The sequence below is a fragment of the Asterias amurensis genome, chromosome 6, assembly GCF_032118995.1.
Source record: "Asterias amurensis chromosome 6, ASM3211899v1".
NCBI lineage: Eukaryota > Metazoa > Echinodermata > Asteroidea > Forcipulatida > Asteriidae > Asterias > Asterias amurensis.
In genome coordinates this window covers 4,630,567-4,649,949 of record NC_092653.1, presented here as the reverse complement: position 1 = coordinate 4,649,949, position 19,383 = coordinate 4,630,567, and the positions used below count along the sequence as shown (strand labels likewise).

General features: G+C 35.8%; 1 protein-coding gene across 1 annotated transcript; it reads right to left on the bottom strand.

Annotated features, from left to right (window-relative positions):
- Positions 1–99: 99 nt before the first annotated feature.
- On the bottom strand, positions 100–15,490 carry LOC139938868 (cell division control protein 45 homolog). The gene is made up of 18 exons (XM_071934511.1): positions 15,246–15,490; positions 13,779–13,931; positions 12,652–12,789; positions 11,081–11,146; positions 10,536–10,607; positions 10,058–10,165; positions 9,415–9,476; positions 8,775–8,825; positions 8,258–8,377; positions 7,831–7,902; positions 6,905–7,063; positions 6,020–6,074; positions 5,486–5,536; positions 4,987–5,042; positions 3,925–4,147; positions 3,074–3,195; positions 2,679–2,755; positions 100–2,233 (listed from the first exon to the last, which is right to left on the bottom strand). Exons 1-18 carry the CDS (start codon positions 15,294–15,296, stop codon positions 2,169–2,171), a joined length of 1,701 nt encoding a protein of 566 aa, XP_071790612.1. The 5' UTR covers positions 15,297–15,490; the 3' UTR covers positions 100–2,168.
- Positions 15,491–19,383: the final 3,893 nt, after the last annotated feature.

The following is a 19,383-nucleotide window of genomic DNA, read 5'->3' as shown; positions in this document are numbered from 1 at the left end:
GTGGGACAAAAAACCACAAACTACTTATTTTGTTGGGATTTAAACCCATGACCCTTATATAAAACAAGTAAGGACTCAAATTTTGTTTTCTTCTTAATATTTATATCTTTCACACTTTATTTACATTCATGGCATAAGCTATTATAGAAATTTACGAAACTTTCAGATGTTTCCCCACCTTTGGAAATTGTTTGGGAAATATTTTGTAAAGTAGGACTAAATTTATACCTAAGATTAATATATTTATTGTTGTGTTCAAAACAATTGTCATTACCTATAATCTCAGCCTGTACTAATATATTTTAAGAAATTAAAACTTTTTACTGAAATCTATGTACAAATAAAAATTATCACAAATCGTAATTTACTTTATTTAATATACAAAAGATAATATATACATGTTTTTCTGTTTTAGATGGATAATACATTTATTAGTGTTGCGCTCATGTTTTACACATTTCAATGTCTTGGACTATTTATTTTTAAAGATATTTATAACAAGAACTTCCATGAAGATTCATTTACTTTTGTTAGTTTCAATTTGTCAAGAAAAAAAGAGAGGGTTATTTAATAAAATATGATTAGAGTAACATTATCTTTAAAGAACATGTAGGCACTACCTTACCATTATGCAATTTAAAAGTTTGTAATCAGGTGATACCTCCTTTTCAACTCCCCCCCCCACCCCCCCCCCCAAATTTATTTAATTTAATTTAAAATAATGCTATCAGGTAATGTCATCGTTGGCAAATGGTTAAACTGCAGGACTTGCGATAACACGGTTGTGGGTTTGAATCCTACAAAGCTCATTTGACAATGACTAGAATAATTATTGTATTCTAGTTACTGACTCAATAATCATAGACTTTAAACCAGCGGTTGTATAAGAGAGATTGGCTGTTGCCAGCTTGGTGTTTATATCCCATTGTGGAAGCTAACAAACAACAAAACAAACGCCTTCCAAAACGAGCCTGGCTCATTATGTGTTTACATGTGAGATCACTGGTGGAATGAGAAACTTAAAAATGTTTGTGCTCCCAAAACAATTCATGCCTGTATGGAAGAAATGAAATACAGATGTTTTGTTCAACAAGTGACGTAAGACAAAACCAAGGTCCGTTTTAGTGGTCATTCCTGGATATCATTATTTCAACTGAAAAGAATTTATTTAAAATATAAAGTTTCAGTCCATTTTTTTTGTTTATTAACTACAAACTTGTACATGGCATAAAGACAAGGTAGTACACGCCCAATCCTTGAAAATTTCTTTCAAGTTTGGGCTCTGCAAAACTCATACAAACAATTTTAAATACATAGCACAACATGTTCAAACAAAACCCATTGTATCACATAACTGTTCACACATATTTTATGCATTGTTTGGATTCACCAAGTGAGAACACTAGTCTTTGACAGTTACCCAAAGGTGTCAAGTTAGTTAAATTCCAAGATCTATATGGTCAGTTATTGTAGCTTATGGTCAGTTCATTTAAATATATTCGCACTAAAGCTAGCATATTTCACATAATGGCATGGGTTTTAGCATCTTAATAATGTACACTTTGTACAATTTACAAACACGGGCTTATTTTTAGAGTATTTTGTACAATTTGTTGTTAACCACATTTATAATAAAAACATAAATAAGTCTGACATATTTTCTGGTAGTTAGTTACTGAGAAGTAACACACACCACTCTATGTGAAATTTGTATGACTTAAAAGGCACCAGACACTATTTGTAATCACTCAAAATAGTTGTTTGCAAAAACACTTACTTGGTAACGAGCAATGGAGAGCTGTCAATAGTATAAAACATTGTGAGAAACAGCTCCCTTTGAAGTAACGTAGTTTTTGAGACGGAAGTAATTTCTTAATCAAATATTGAAAGCATTTTATTGTGCATCTGAAAGCAGACAAATTTGTGCAACAAGGGTGGTTTTTCTTTTATTGTTCTCTTGAAACTGCGATGACCATTGGGTCTAAAATGTTCAATGATTTTTTATTTATGCATAAATGCATAAAATAAAAAATTATGTTTGGGTTAACCAAGAGAGGAAACTTCTCTTGACAATTACCAAAGGTGTCCAGTGCCTTTTTAAAATAACAGATGATGTTGATAAACGACTATGTACATACCCAGTATGTGAAATTACTGTGCTTGTATTCCTATGTCAGCAGCGAGATAAGGGCATCGAAGAATTTACTCCGATCTTCATTCTTCATTTCGATTACTGCAAATCCAAATAGACAAAAGAAGAAAAATTTATTCAACATTCAAACTTGACAGTCTCTTGCTCTCATTGACACCCATCGATCTCAACATACATTTACAACCTTATGTAGCTATTTTTAAAGACAGCTGAAAATGTACTTTAACTAAAATTTTCCATTACATTCCAGGTATAAGTATTTAGTTTATAATTTTATTTTATTTATTTAATACTAGGTGTAATTTATTGCATTTTTCTTCAACTCTGTTGGCATAAACGAAAGAAACATAACTGCCATTTGTGTGTTTTTAACTACTTTGTTTATAATTGTTTGGTATTCATAATGTTGGTAAGTTTGCTTTCACATACTTTAGTTTCATGGTTGATTTTTTAAGTAAGGAAGTTAAAACATGAAGGTTTAAATTAAAGAAATGTTTTAATAAAAGCCAGAGTTGTTTCTTCTTACCTGACGAGTCAAATTTGTCATGGAGAATCCTCGAGCCCGTCTTTTGTCCAGCTTGCTCGAAAGCTCTTCCGAAGAAACTGGAACAATAACAAATATAATGGTTTACAAACTTTCTCAACATGTTGGCCATATGTAGGCCTTGAATTTTCTTCATGAAGGGGCACAGCAACTTTCCTTTAGTAAGGGGCACTTCAATGAGGCAAATTTGAATTTGTACCGGAACTTTACTAAGGGCACCACAGCAAAAGAACAGGGCACCACAGCGATTGGGAGACCACCAACATAGGGCTGGATAGCTCAATTGGTAACGCGCCGGCACGTTAATCCTGAGGTCATTGATTCAAATCCTGCTTTAGCCAATGTCTTTCTTTGTTTAACCCCAAATTAGGACTTACTTTCTTGAGCTTTGTTCCAGCTCAGGGAGTGGTGGTATTCCAACAACTAACAGCGTCCCAGTCTCAAGGTTTAAAGGTGCAGTCATCACAAGTGGAAGCGTTCTAGCCTTCCTGTTCTTCGACTGGAAAGAAAAGAAACAAAAAGAAACATAAAAACAGTTTTTCCTGAAGATAAAGAGGACAAACTTGCATTTTGTGGACCTTAATCAAAATAAGTCATTTGGATCGTCTTGAAAAATGGTCCCTGTTAACTTGTTTGAAGTTCTAAATATGCACAATCCTATGAAATTTCTAAAGTTTTGAGTTAAACTGCATTTTCAGGATTAAATGCATGCTCTTTACCACTGTTTTCCTGACAACAGTGGAAAAGGATTTTGAAAGTACTTGGTAGACCCCTAGTCTCCTGACAATGATCAGAGCAAGCTCGTCGAATCGTTGAGACCAATTGAGGACTCATTCCGCGGCAATGAAGTTAATAACGAGAAGTCCCCTCGATCCACTAAGAGAAGTAGCAGTCCCGGCCAGTTTCCTATCTTCCGCCCAGGTAGTCATTTTTAGAACTGTGAATACTCCTGAATCCAAAAAATCTACTCAGCAGCATTAGAGAAATCTCCCAAATTACAAAAAATCTACTCCGCGGTAGTAAAATATAAAGCGAGACAAGTTCTCAAAAGAACATAATCTACCCAGCAAGTAGATATACACATGGTGTTACTACAAACCAAATATAGAAACTTTGCCTGGAGAGGAGATCCGCAGACCCTCATCGCCAAGAGCCTGAAAAACTAAATAAACCTCTACACTTGGTGCTTTTCAGTCTTTTGTCCACAAACTGTTAAAAAAAAAATTACCATTTTAACATAGGCCTCAAGCGTGAACCTAGCAAGCATTCCAAGACAGTTTGGCATGGAGAAGTACTTGACATCGGGAGTTCCTTCTGGGATGAAAGCATAGAGGAAGGACCCGGCCGAGATGACTTGACTCATGTCTAGTAGAGACTGGACCTGATTGACGGTGGCACGGAACTGGCGCTTAGATAATTCCAGACCGTGGACGAGCTTCTCAATGTTAGATCTGCCCATAAAGAAATAAAATGTCATCTAAATTTTTTAATTTTAAAATTTGTATCTTTTTTTTACCCTTACAGCCAATAAAGAAGTCAAAATGTTTTTTTGTAAAACCCTTTTACTGATGTGTGTTAACACAGACTCGGTACTACTTTGGAGAAAAACAATCACAGGCATATTGTTCAAGTGGGATTCGAACCCACAACCTTTGCAGTTCCAGAGCAGTGTCTTACCAAGAAGACCACTGAGATTGCGCGGTAGCTAGCTGCTGTACAAATCCTATATTTTTTGTGCAGCGGGTAACAAACTGATTTAACAGATGTTAAATTTACATAGGAATAAAGAATATAAATTTTTGTTTTGGTTTTACCCCAACACCAAAGAAGTCATTTAAAAGTTTGGTTTTTTTTAATGTAAAAATGTTTGTGGTAAGAGGGGTAGATTGGTGTTCTCTACATTTTATACTGTAGCTTGAACTTGAAAAAAGACTGGCAAAAACACACCCATAGAGGGCTCAAACTTTACACTGGCCCACAGTCCTAAAGGCCAGTAGTTTTAAAGTTGGGCCAGTAAAGTCTTTTGTTTTTTAACTGTGTAATATTGTGATCAAGTGTTGGCTTTAACAGGCCTGGAATTCCTTTTTTGAACATGTTGAGAGGGCAAGGCCATTTTCATTTTGCAAGGGGCACATCCATTGAAAAACCAGTGGAAACGTTTGAAGGGCACCAAGGCCAAGAGAAGGGGCAACGGAGGCCATGGCCTCTTTGTAATTCCTGGCCTGCTTTGAGTCTGATAAAATAACTTTCCATTTTATACCACAAAGTGTACAGTCAAAGAGTCAGTTACCTTGAGAGACAGTCGAGTGCTTCCAGGAAATTACCCTCTAAAGTCTTGTTCATCTCCTGTGTCAAAATAAAATAAAAGTTTCATTACAATTTCAAAATCAGGAAAAAGATTGTTTCAAATCATTGGTCCAGCTACACTAAATGCTTTTTGACCCTGAAGTTTGTTTGCTCTGGGAACATCCAAGTGAGTGAGTGATTGATGTCAAGTGTGGACTGAAGAAAACATGGAGGTGTAACATGACAGTAAACAAGTTTACCAGGTGGGATGGATCGGCCAACTCCCCGCGATTGGCTAATTCCGTTTTGTGGGTTGTTTACGCAAGTACCATTTAGCCAATGAGATCTGCCCATTGGGGGGGGGAGACATTTTTGTTTGGGTGCCAGGTTGAGCGCTTTTGTTGCAGCTTTGTTGTAGGACAGTCAATTCAAATAATGTAAAGATGTAAGAGTAAAAAAAAAAACATTTTATGGTTCCTAAAAGAAGAACAAAAAATACTTACAACTGATTCAAGAAGAGCATTGACTGCATAGGCAATGTCAAATGCACAGAACTGGCAAAGGAAACAAAACAAAACAAGTTAATTTGATTTCAAAGGGAAACATTTGCAAATAAAGAAACACTTGTCAAAAATATAACAAAGAAAAATAACACTTTAGTAACAAATAAAAAAGACAAATCTCATGCACAAATAACAAGTTGAAGAAAATAAGATGATAGCGCTATGTAAACAAACTTATGATAAAAATGATCCATGTAACTTCGAACATGATTTTAAATAAAGTAACTTCGAACATGATTTTAAATAAAATACAAGTCATTCTTCTTCGAAATAGATGATAATAAAAAAAATTAATTGAACACATGTTTAGAAAATGTTAATACCGCAGTTTGTAACGCAGTGCCGCTGTAAAATAATGTATGTATGTCCATTTCAAAAGGGTACAAAATTGTCCTTTTAATATAAAATATAATTCCAAACTCGTTTGTTTCTAACAAATTCACACACATGTTGTTTTAAAAATAAAAAAATCACCTTGTTCTTGAAGCCGTACTGAGCTTGAAATGAAGAGAGTGTTATCTGCTCCAACCTGAGAGAAGACATCACAGAGAAAAGTCATTATTGAAAAAAATTGCCGTCCAACTTGTGAACTATGAGGCCACACAGTTCTTAACAGCAAAACTTACATTTTGTCCACTTTGCGACACTAAAGCGGCAGTAGTCAAGTCAGGTAATTTTCAGTTGTTTACATAATTCTGCACAATGTACATAGTTCTATTGAAAAGTTAAAGGTACATAGTTCTATCTTTTAAAACAATACAATGGGTTTATACAATACAATGTTTTTTTTTTTATATAGCGCCGTTTCATTTAGACCACAGCGCTTTAGACAAAAAATAGCAATGCAAATAATACAACAAATGAGCAATCAAGCAATAAACAGAAACTAAGGAAAAAGATGTTTTTTAAGTGCTTTCTTGAAAATAGGCACTGAATTGGAGGTGAGATTATTTCATCTCCAATTTGCAGTTGAACACTGGGCATGAGGCAATTGAAATGAGGTGAGGCTGCAACAAAGAACTTGGTTTTATTGTTGTTCGGTTTCAACATATTTTCAGTCATCCAGGATTTTAATTCTTCAATGCACTTTGTGCGCGCTTGTACGGCAGACTGAATAGATGATGAATCCAAGGGAACAAGGGTACTTCACCCAATCAGTCTCACAAAGTTGAATTCGTGTATGTGTTACGATCATGAATGTTAACCAAATTAATAATTCTCTCATACAATGTGCTCTGGGGTGGAAAGAGTTAAGACTAACTTAGTACTAGGCTTAAGTTTTTTAAAAACTCCTAGGACTAGTCCTAAGTTAGAACTGTCTTTGAGAAATTGACCCCTGTGTTACAAACGTACACTCACCCAAACTTGCGAGCAGATGTAACCAGCCACTCGGCCACATTATCCTTGAGGCCCATGTCCATAGCGGAAAACTTTTGTTTACATTCAGAAAGCGGCACACCCATATCAGCCAAGAACTCATGAAGCTTCTTGAACCCCTTCAATGTCCATAACTTAAGGCTACAAAGAAAAGGGGACAACAAAAATAATAACAGAGAAAAGCTGATATAAATATAAGATTTTTTTAATTGTTGAACACACGCCCATTTTCATTGCAATATACTGAGCATAAAAATAGCATTCTACACTTTATGGTGGTTATTTTCTGGTCCCTGTGTTTTACCTGGCATTTGGCCAGCAGACAACTGTTAAAGGCAAAGGATATGTTTGGTAATTGTCAAAGACCAGTTTTCTCAACACATGCATAAAATAACAAACCTGTGAAAACTTGGGTTCAACTGGTCATCAAAGCTGAACAAAAATAATGAAAGAAAAACACCCTCGGCCTTATTGCACAAAAGCGTGAGCTTTCAGATGCCTGAGAAAGGTTTCAGGCCTGACGTCTTTCTCAGATTGATATATTTGAGTGAGAAATTACCTCTTTTTCAACAACTATGTTACCTCAGAGGGAGACGTTTCTCACAATGCTCATGTGCTATCAAACGGCTCTCCATTCCTCGTTACCAAGTAAGTTTTTATGTCATTATTTTATTTTGAGTTGTTACCATAAGTGTCCAGGGGTCGATTTCACAAAGGTAGTCCTAACTTAGGACTAGTCCTAAGCAATGCTAAGAGATAGGACTGGTCCTAAGTTAGGAACAGTAACTCATCCTAACTTAGGACTGGTTCTATCTCTTAGCATTGCCTAGGACTAGTCCTAATTTAGGACTACCTTTGTGAAATCGACCCCCGTGCCTATAAAGGGGAACCCTGGGCCAATCACTTACTTGCAAGCTGTGTACGATGAGTGCCTCAGACTGTCAAATAATGACCAATGCCTGTACAACGCCAATTGAAGTCTGTTCAACAAGTATTAAGGCAACTAAATAAATTAAATCAGAAAATCACTTAAAAACGTTAAAGTCGCAAGAAAAATTGGCAAGTGGCAAAGGTTGGTCCACTTTGTATGAAAATAACAAACCTGTGAAAATTTAAGCTCATATTGGTCATCAGAGCCACAGGAAAATATTTTATTTAAACAAAAACTGTTTTACTCATTTCTCAAAAATCATTTATTTTGCACATTTTCCTAGAAGCAGAGGCATGTCATGGATGTGCTCATTACAACGATACAACACAAAACAGGATAGACAACACTAAATTGTAAAATGAAGAAATAATAACTGTTACGGTAAACAAATATACAAAGGATACTCTGAGGTGAATGATATCCTCATGGAGTTGATGGAGACGGAGTCATCTTCGTCTTCCCCTCTGTGATTATGTCTTGCCACGTGACGATTTAAATCTGTCGCCTCCAAGACGTACGTTTCTCTGAAAGGAAATAAAGAATGGGAGAGGAGACTTGTAAAGAAAATTATTAATTGGAATTGAAGTAGGATTTAAAACTTTGCATGGTGGAAGTTAAGTAAGGTGAGGTTTGAGGTAGTGGTAGTACCGAGTGTAAATCTCTTTTGAGAAGTGTTAACCACCGGTTCTTTTTAGAACTAACAATATACTCAAGGATTTAAGTACAATTTTAAAACTGTAGATCGAGGAGTGTCAACTACCGGTTCTTTTCAGAACAACCACTACTCAAAAGATGTTTACACATGGCGCTACAGCAAACCTCAGTTTATTATACTCCACCATGCAAAGTTTCAAGTCCTACTTGTCGTCACGCACAGAGTGCTCTTTGTCTAATCTTTCGGAAGGAGCAAAATAATCTCACCTGTCTATTTTCTTGGAGAGTAGTTGATCGGTCAATCCAACAATAGCCCACCTACACAAAAGTGAACGTTATACAGGGGTTAGGTTATGACTTCACGAAAATTACAAACAAAAGTACAGATTTTATTGAAATAACACTCAATATAATTGTCTTAACCCTAACACCGGTGTGTATTAAGCACTTCATACTCGGTACTTTCCAGAGTTCTGTGAAAAAAAAATCCACAGGCAAATCACTTGAGTGAGATTCGAACCCATGACCTTTGCATTTCTAGAGCAGATGTCTTACCACTAGACCACAGAGCTAGCCCGGTGTCTAGACAGTTTGAATCCTATGTGTAAGCAGCCGGTACCGTACAAATTTAATCGCTTTTTGTTTGCATCGATAATAGAGAGTATAATAACTTGGGTTTTTTTTTTTTTTTGGGGGGGGGGGGGAGGTTTTCCCCCTTCCCCGGATGTGTGTGCTAATACACATCGGTGTATAATGGGTACATAAAATTATATTCTTTATCCCCAATGCAAATTTAACATCTATTATAAACATCTACTGAAATGATACTTTATCCTCTACTACGTTATTCAGAAGTTTTGCTTCTATTTTCTAAAGCGACAATTAAACAAATTTACCCAAAACTTACCAGAGTAAATCATTTGTGTCTTTGGACATCTTCCAAGCCAAGTCGTACATTATCATTGCCGCCTGTTCAAAGTCAAGAATTAAAAGTTTCCTTACAACAATCAAACCTGGGCTCAATTTCATGACACTGCTATGATGGATGATTTCCGTGCGTTTCGGTAGCATTATGTTTAGTTTTGCCGAATCCCTAGGCTTCCTGGGTTCAGGGTTGTAGCTAGACCAATTTTAGTGGTGGGTAATAAATAAAATTATTTCAAAATCCACTCAGGGCAAGCGGATCAACAAAATTATTCATGTTTAATTATGGGGCCATTATGGCTGAAGTGCAAGCTTCAGGCATGATGCCATGTTTCCAAACTGTTTGTGTTACGGGGCCATGCAATAAGTCGCATGGCCTTTTGAATATGTTCTTTCTCTGTGACATTTGATACTACTTATCATTAGCTTTGTCTCAGATCAATGCACAGTGGAGAATTTTATGATTTATTCTAGGGGAAAACAGTGCTGGGAGGCACAATGCTAGAGTGCTGGGCAAAAAATTGTGAGTCCCGGGCAGGCCGCCCAGCACCTCCCATCGTGGCGGCTACAACAGTGCCTGCGTTCCGTTTATAGGATCTAAGAATCTAAGACGTTTCGTGACTTACCGATTGACCGTATCCCGAGAACTCTTCATAGTCAAATAACAGCTGATGTCTCTTCTCATCCCACTCTCTCTTGAGACGTTTCTTCTCCATCCTCTTCTCCAAGGCATCCTGCATACGACCATCAGAAATATAAAGTCACATTTCAAGCCTTTTGGTGTTCTGGATGTAAGGGCATTGTCACACGAAGCAAGCAAATTTTGCAGGTAACTTGGTTGCACTTAAGTGATTTTGTAGACAATGTCTGAAAAGTATTTGAACGTTCAGATGTGACTGCCTTTTCTTCTTGGAGATTGCCTGGAACTGGTTGCCTGTAAATCGCGTGACATGGCCCTTACATTTCAAATTCTAATACAAGCCTTGCATATGACGTCACTTATAAAATTCAAATAGCCCACTCACTGAGCTCTAAGGAAGACCTCTTAAACTCTTTGATGGTAGATTTACTTCTTTGAAGAAAATATGAAGACCGATTTCTTACCGCATCATATCGACGCCTCTTTCCGTTTGGCTCCGAGCCGTCACTTTCATGTCCGCTATCGTCTTCATCAGACTAAAATCGAAGATAAAGAGGAGGAAAAAAGAGCAGTGAATTACACTAAGATCAGAACTTAAATTTTAAAAGAATCTCCACTAGACTCTAGGATTATTACTCAGCATTTTTACTGGGCCAGATAACTTTTCTAAATTTGAAAAAAAAAAAAAACTAGACTGCGGGACTTTCTCGGTTGAGGTTGAGTTATAGGCCAAAGCTAAAAGTTACCAGACTGTTGCCTGTGGGTAGTTTGGGCCCTGTTATCTGAATAACATGGTCAAATCTTTCCACCCAGGAATTTTGCAGGACTCCTGTTATAATTTATAAAGCAGAGAGAACCAATCAAAAGTGCCGTACCATCAACTTATCCAACACTGGCTGTAAGCTCTCTACCAGCTTGCCAGGTTATCTGTTTGCTATGGACTGGATTAATGATGGATTCTTTATGTTCATATTTGATGTTGACATTTCCTTCCTTAAAACCCGCTCACCTCTTCATCTCTGAAAATCTCCTCATATTTTGGGATGGATTCTTCAGGTGTTATCAGCAGTTTGACCTGAAGACAAAAAATACATCAAAGTTCAGTCTCTTACTTAACTTCACAAACTAACCACTTAAACCAGGGGAAAAGATACTGGTTAGCACAATGCCTTCCTCAGACCTTGAACTACTACCTCGAAGGGGCTCAGTGTGTGAAATTAACTTTATTTTACCATTAATTTGGTTGTGATTGCTACCATTAAAGCCATTGGACACTTTCGGTAAACAGTATTGTCCAAAGACCCACACTTCGTGTATCACAACTTATATAAAAAATAACACACCTGTGAAAATTTAGGCTCAATCGGTCTTGGAGTCGGGAGAAAATAACGGGAAAACCCACCCTTGTTTCCGCATGTTTCGCTGTGTCATGACATTAGTTCACTATAAATCCGTAATTCTCGTTGTCGAGAAATGATAATTGTTTCAATGTTTTCTCAAAAAGTAAAGCATTTCATGGAATAACATTTCAAGAAAAGTCTTTCACCACTACCTTCTGTAAACCCTGTAACTTATCTGTAAATCTGTGAATTTTTTTGTTGTTGTTCTGTTCCGAAAGTGTATAATGGCTTTAATACATCAGAAAAGTACATATATTAAGACAATATCTGGGTTACTAAAATTTTCTTGGGGCGAGTAAAAAGCAGTGTATTAGTCTGGTACTCCGGTGGGCTACATGTCAGTTATGGTGGGCTACTTTACAAACAGCTTACAAAAAAGATTGCCCAAAATATCAAATCAATAGATAAGATTTCATCTACATTTGATGAAGGTACCTGGGTGTCAATATATATTTGGTTTGCGGTGTTTGTCTACTTGCTAGCCTATAGATTATGTTCTTTTTAGAACTGACTTGAGGTCTTAGTTTATATTATACGCCCGATTTTCGGACTTTGGGAGACTTATTCTCAGTTCTTAAAAGAACTGTACTGCTTTTTAACTCCTTTTTTTTTCCTCTTTTTTTCATGCAAGTCGCCAGACACACAAGGCCTGAAGGCCACTTCAAGGTGTGGGCTACAATTTTTTTTTTTCAGAGGTTGTTGCCACCTACATGTACTCCTAGGGCTGAAACAGGGTTACCCCTTTTACAATCCATAAGGATGTAGGCTTTGGGAGCATCAATCCGAAGCCTGGCCGGTAGAGCAGAAAACACTACCCCCTCACTTTTACGTAGCAAGTGTCACAACCGGGATTCAAACCCACACTCTGCTGATCAAACACCAGAGGCCGATTTCACAAAGACCTAAGATTGATCGTAACTGCAAATCAACCGTAGTTGCTAAGTAAAGTGTGATGTCACAATACAAATCACTATGGTAATACTGAAAATTTGTCTTGCGATGAACATTATTGCTTTGTGAAATCGGCCCCAGAGGTTGAATACGGTGCTCTTAAGCGCTCGGCCATGACACGACCTAGTCGAAGGTAGAACATCTGCCAGGACTACTACATTGCTTTAGTGGATCAGGGGGACTTCTGGTTACTAACTTCACTACCGCGGAGTGAGCACTTAATTCTCACCTGGGTGTCATTGTAGACATTGACAAGGTCCATTGGTCGATGGCTGTCACAAACAAAGAACGTCACATTCTCCTCTGGCTGGAGAGTCTCCAGAATGTCGAGCGTTGCACCACAGTTAATCATGACAACAAACTCGAGCTGTGACAAATCATCGAACACATACCCTCATTAAATGTAAAGTAATGCACAAATATTTAGTCCATCTTTTCTTCCTTTCTGATTATTTTTAAACCAAACATTTCACATTGAAACATTAAAAACAAAAACAAAATTTAGGCGTAAAAAAAATACATCAAAATATGCTTTTAAGACTCTTTATATTAGGCCAAATAAAAAAAAATACCAGTTGATCGTCCGGATTTTTTCAAAAAAGAGGAGGATGAGGGCCTTATTAATTACTATTTACTATTTTTTTTCCAGATGGGATGGCCGCTTAGTATTTCAAATCAAAACAGGCCACCAATTCTTCAGTTTGAATCAACCGAAAACTTATTTTATACCTTTATTAGTTGCATGAGGACCTGTGTTAACACTGACACTATTCAGGGTCGGATATCACTAAAAAGATTTGCTGGTAGGCATTCACTGATATTGTTTTATGAAACAGACGGTTACAAGTGTTCGAGAGCATCACGTTTAGATTTGGGAAAAGCTCCTAGGACAGTCCTTATGAAAATATGGATTTAAAAAAAAATAAATAATAATAATAAATAGTTCAAAAAAGGATGCGGCCCCAAAAAAGGATGCGGGCGGGGACGATCAACTGGTATTTTTTTTTTTTTGGCCTTAGTGTTTATTAACTAAGGCCTTTTTAGGCCAAATTATACTAAAAGCTTTAAAATATGACGCAAAAGTGAAAAACAAATGAGCTGCGAAACATTACTAATCATATGGAAGTAAAAACATTGAAAATGAACAAACAAACAATTTCAATATTCATTGTCAACAATTGCATGTTTGTTTTACAACATTGAACAAAAGTAAAATTGTATTGTATGAAAACTTGAGTACAAAGGCCAAACTATAATCAATAATATATTAATCTTACAGATTTCCTGAAGGTACGTGTAAAATAAATTGTGAAATGAGATTATGAAGAATATTACATGTATGCCTTTTGAACATACCTGCTCTGCGTGTTCCGAGAAAGCTCGTTCCCAGTCCATCTTACCCACGACGGGCACCAAGGTGTACTGTACACTGTCACAGTGAAACAAGGCCTGTAGAATCTTACAGGCACATATTGCATCAATGTCAAATGACACCAAGACGAGAACGCGCTGGAACAGGAAAAAGAAAATGGATTTTAAAGAAAAGTACACCATGAAGATGGGAGGAAGGAAAACATGCATTGCATTGCATTCAAAAGCCAGCCTGGAATTTCATCTTTGAGAGGGCAAAGACTTCATAATTTTACAAAGGGCACTTCCACTTCCACTGCAAAATCCTAACAAGTCTGTGGGAAATATCTAAAGGGGCATCACAGGGCAACAGACACAACAGAGGTTGTGAATATTATTATGAGGTCACAACGGCATGGAACTATGGAACTATCTATCTAGGCTTTAACATTTGCCAATCCGATGTCAGGGAAAGATAAAACTAAGTGCCATAATGCATGTTGAAACAATAACTAAAATACATTTTCAGTGTCATTTGTAATTTATTAACAAAAAATAACACAGTACAAATTAGCTGTTATAATATTATAACTAATAATTTGATGGAAAAGTTTCCATACGGTCGGTGCCATCACTTTTTTATTTGATATAAAATAATATGGTATCTAACTAATTTACCTCAATAAAAATGTCAATGAGATATCCCTTTTTGTAAAGTTATCCAATTTCTGTTTAAAAAATTTGATGACTTTCCGTATGGCGCCACCACTTTTTCACTCATTTTTACAAAAAAGGATATTTCATTCGAGGTTAAATTAGATGGGTCATTCCGTGTCAAATCACCCAATGGGTTAAACCCTACCCTCTTCAAATTTGCTCAAATTTTTTTTATAGGGTAATAATGGCTCAACAAGCTCAAATATCAAATTTCAGCTCCATCCAATAAACGGTTTTCGCGCTACGGCATGCTCTTTCTTGTTGATTTCGGTCAAAATGCGCCTGACCTCTGACATTCAAATGACCATAAATCGGTAACCTTTGGGTCAATATCATTTCATATCGAATGAAAAAGTGGTGGCGCCAAGCCCATACGGAAACTTTTCCAAATAATATTATTTTTTATAATACTAATAATTAAATAAATTATATTTTATATAATATAATTATAAACCCCCAAAATATGTATTTATTAAAAATAAAACAAAAAGTGACTGCTGTTACACGTTGTGTTCTGACTGCTGACCAATAAAGGTACAAATAATATTTTTAAAAGTTCACATGGTTTCAATCAGTCAACTCACTTGTCAACTGAGTCATCATAAAAAAATTATACAAAACACATCACTGACTGACTGTCACTGTCTGTGCTATCCCCGGGCACACTGACATCGACTGATTGTGCTGTACAGCTCTCACTGGATGAAATGAAAAAGGAATCTGCTGAACGTAATAAAAGAAAGACGGCCAACTTACCTTGTGAAGCACCTTCTCATAAAAATCCTTCCGAATATCCGTAACAAACATTGTGATCTCGTTTAGCAGTAGTTTATATCACTTCTGATCGTTGCGACGAGTTGTAAACAACAGCAAAATATCGGCTCTTTCTTCACTCATTCAATGTACGTCGCCTTTAACTTTCCCGCGGAATGATGTAGCCTGGTAGGCGGAATATTTTGATATTTAGTAAGAGATGCGAAATAGTCGAGTTTCGGACTCGGTTATCTAAAATGGCAAATTTATGCGGTGCGAAAGGTCAATCAAATTACTTTTGAATACAAGACTTATGCAAGCACAAAAATATTTAAAAAATAAACTTTAAGATTAATAGTTAATATTTTTAAATGTATAAATAGTTTTTGGAAATGGTTATTTGTTAGTAAATTTATAATTTTATGGTTATTTAGTTCCACAGCGTTAAATCATAGTGCCTAGAAATGTTGACAAAATAAGGTCAAAGGTAAAAGGTTAGACAGTACTTGTAACTTTGGGAGGTATATAGACCTTTCTTTTGTTGCTCAATAAACCGCCTTGGTTGGCATGGTCGGCCGAATGTTAGTAAAACACTAAATCGTAAAAACAAATGTTTAAACAATATTCAACATTTTCTGCTAACTTTCAGTTTAACAAAATACCTCTCATAATTAGTTGTTTTGTTTTAAACAAAATCGACAAATTTGGTTACATTATCACAAAAAATTGCAATATTTTCTTGATTTGCACTTATGGCTTTCCATAGTTGTCCAATCTGGGTTGGCAAAAGCTCGGGCTGTGACGTTGCAAAAGAAAGGTCTATAACCAACACGACGTATGAAGCTAAACCACGAATGGTTGTGATTGAAATACGCATGCGCAAGTTGTGATTAATCTCTTGCAGTCGTAATGTTGTGTTTATTTTTGAGCCAATACTATTTTCTGTATTAAACCATTTAAAGTTCAACCCCGTCATATTTTGTCACGTAACTGCTTTGGGTAAACTGTCTACTGACACCTTTTAATGGTTGGATCATGAATGGAGGTTTTCTTACCCTGTGTTCGCACTATTTCCCAAATAAACAGTGTGATTTGCATATTCATGAATGTGCATTTAGGCAGAAATTCAACCCAGTGTTTTGCATATCAGTTTGTTAACACGGGAGGGTATGGCGTGTCAAACGTTGCATTATTCGATAACGTACAATATATGTGCGATGTTTCTCATATATATGCGATAATTGTCACATATGTGCGATATTCATTTGATGTATGCAATAAATGTAATATGTATGCAATAAATGTAATATATATGCAATAAATTGTAATATATATGCAATAAATGTAATATATATGCAATAAATTGTAATATATGTGCGATAAATTGTAATATATGTGCGATAAATTGTAATATATGTGCGATAAATTGTAATATATGTGCGATAAATTGTAATATATGTGCGATAAATTGTAATATATGTGCGATAAATTGTAATATATGTGCGATAAATTGTAATATATGTGCGATAAATTGTAATATATGTGCGATAAATTGTAATATATGTGCGATAAATTGTAATATATGTGCGATAAATTGTAATATATGTGCGATAAATTGTAATATGTGCGATAAATTGTAATATATGTGCAATAATTTGCAATATATGTGCGATAATTTGCAATATATATGCGATAATTTTTAATATATGTTTGATAATTTTGTAGTATATTATATGCGATCATTTGTATGCGATGTTTTGTGACGATATACATATGCGATAATTTAATATACATGTGCGATGTTCGTTCTTATATATGTGCGAAAATGGAATTGTGGGATATAGTATGGCTTCCTGTCCACTTGATCCCCGTATCCGTAATGTTTTGGATCGGGCCAGACTATACTGTGGACGGTATAGTATGGTTCCTATGGTTCAATGAGATTGGCGTAGGGTTTATACTGATGGTCAGGGTACGAGACTCGAGCAGCGTATTTTAGCATAATTTATTATAATTGTTAATTGATAATATGTCAATTTCATAGCTTTACATGATTAAAAAATAATTTATAAAAAGTGAAAAACATTAACAAAACGTCAAAAAATGACCCGTAAACAAAAAGGCAAAATTTTTTATTTTGTATTTTTTGCATGTTTTAATAATATGTCAAAAAATCATCACTGTTAAATACAAAACCATAACTTGAAAAGCATTTATACCCTTCGTTAAAACAAAACATTTAATTTGTAATCCAGAACTTTCAAGACTAATATAGTGGGCGTAACAAATTTTGGAGCTGGCTAAATTTGGTTCACTAACTAGTGGTTAATTAACCACAGTTATTCTGACGCCATTGTCAATGTACATTCCGCCCAATTACATAGACGGTGGACTTAAACACAATTTGAAAAGAATTTGAACCCTTCGTTAAGACAAAAAGTTGCTTTCTTGTTCCAGAATCTTGAAGGAAGATAGACTGGACGTATCAAATTTTGAGCTGGCTAAATTGGTCAACTATTATTGATTCTGCAATAAAAAGAAAATGTTTGTCTTAACGAAGGGTGTCACCACCTTTTGCTCGCGGCTGACATAACTATAAATGTGGTGACTAAGATTCCAAAATTTGAAAAATGATTTTGCAAACAAGACACAGTTGAATTTTTATAGCACAACAACTTTTAAATTTTATTGACAACAATTAAAGATAATCAATCATGAGTGTTTCAGATATAGCTCGGTAATTTACTAACTTTAACTGTTCTACAATTTAAAGTCACCTGGAAATAGAATTGTTTTTCTTTCAAACATAAGAGTATATGCTTACGAACAATAAAACAATGTTTTTAGTAATTGTTTGTCACGATTTATATGTTTAAAAAATATATAAAGTTGTTTGGGGGGCTGACTCCGCCTACCCCTTTTGTGAAGTCAATCGAGGCAGACTTTGCCTGCAATGCGTATAGTAAACACACGTGCAAAGTACATGTACGTCCAAGTCGTGAGTTGGTACGTTTCAAAAAGTGTTTTTCTGCATTCAGCAGCAATACACCTGGTCGGCATTGCCGGAAAAAAACAATTTTTTTTTTTTTGAAACGTACAAACTCACGACTAAGTCCGTACATGTACTTTGCAATTGTGGTTACTCTACGCATTACAGGCAAAGTCTGCCTCGATTGACGTCACGAACAGCGCCCTCTCGGGTCGGGGTCTACTCTTAAATTTGTAAATAGGGCCCTATCGGTGGGGAAAATTAATCAGAGAACTTTTTTTTTAATATAGGCTTGTTAGAATGAATTTTTTGTTTTTTTTATTCGGAAAAAGATAATAAGAATTTACGCAAAGTGTTTTGGTTGGAAAAAGTGGAACAGTATATTTGTTAAAATGTACTTGTTTGAATCGGAAAACGATAATCAGAACATAACGCAAATGAATGAATTGAATGAATTCTTACCATGAAATTTTCTTTTGGGAACACTTTAACAGAAAAAACACCAAGGTAAACATGAAGGGTTGCGTTTTATACATAGTATATTTTTTCAATGAAAATAATTGGTCTCATATGAACATGGAGGTCGAAATATTTATACCTCCTTGATACGAAGAACTAGTGCGCATCTGATCTGCTCAACGCCTTTCACGGCGACCCTTCAACGCGGGAATTTAAATAAAAGAAACCACAATGGATCTGAATGAATATCCTAGCGGAAAAAAGGCAGAAGTGAGATGAACAAACATTATTAAAAACGAAATTCGTGAGATTATTATTAATAAAAGTGAGCTCCATATGATGGTAGAATATCATTTTTATTTCCTATCGCTTACAAAATCACGCCGCACGGAAATTCTCCGTTTCGGCATACAACGTACGTTGTACGGTACGAGTTGACTTGGGTACGAGTTGACCTGGGTACGAGTTGACCTAGGTACGAGTTGACTTTGGTACGAGTTGACTTGGGTACAATATTTTGGGTACGAGTTGACTTGGGTACGAGTTGACTTGGGTACGAGTTGACCTGTTTCGCTTTCAAAAAGTGTCGACATTGCCGGAAAAAAAACAATTTTTTTTTTTTTTTAAACGTACAAACTCACGACTTGGTCCGTACATGTACTTTGCAATTGTGTTTACTCTACGCATTACATG

Coding starts and splice junctions, on each gene's coding strand:
- LOC139938868 (XM_071934511.1), bottom strand. CDS start 15,296: ATGTTTGTTACGGATATTCGGAAGGATTTTTATGAGAAGGTGCTTCAC. Junction 9,477..10,057: donor TCTCGGGATACGGTCAATCG/GTAAGTCACGAA, acceptor GACTTTGAACAG/GCGGCAATGATAATGTACGA. Junction 2,234..2,678: donor TGACAAATTTGACTCGTCAG/GTAAGAAGAAAC, acceptor TTGGATTTGCAG/TAATCGAAATGAAGAATGAA.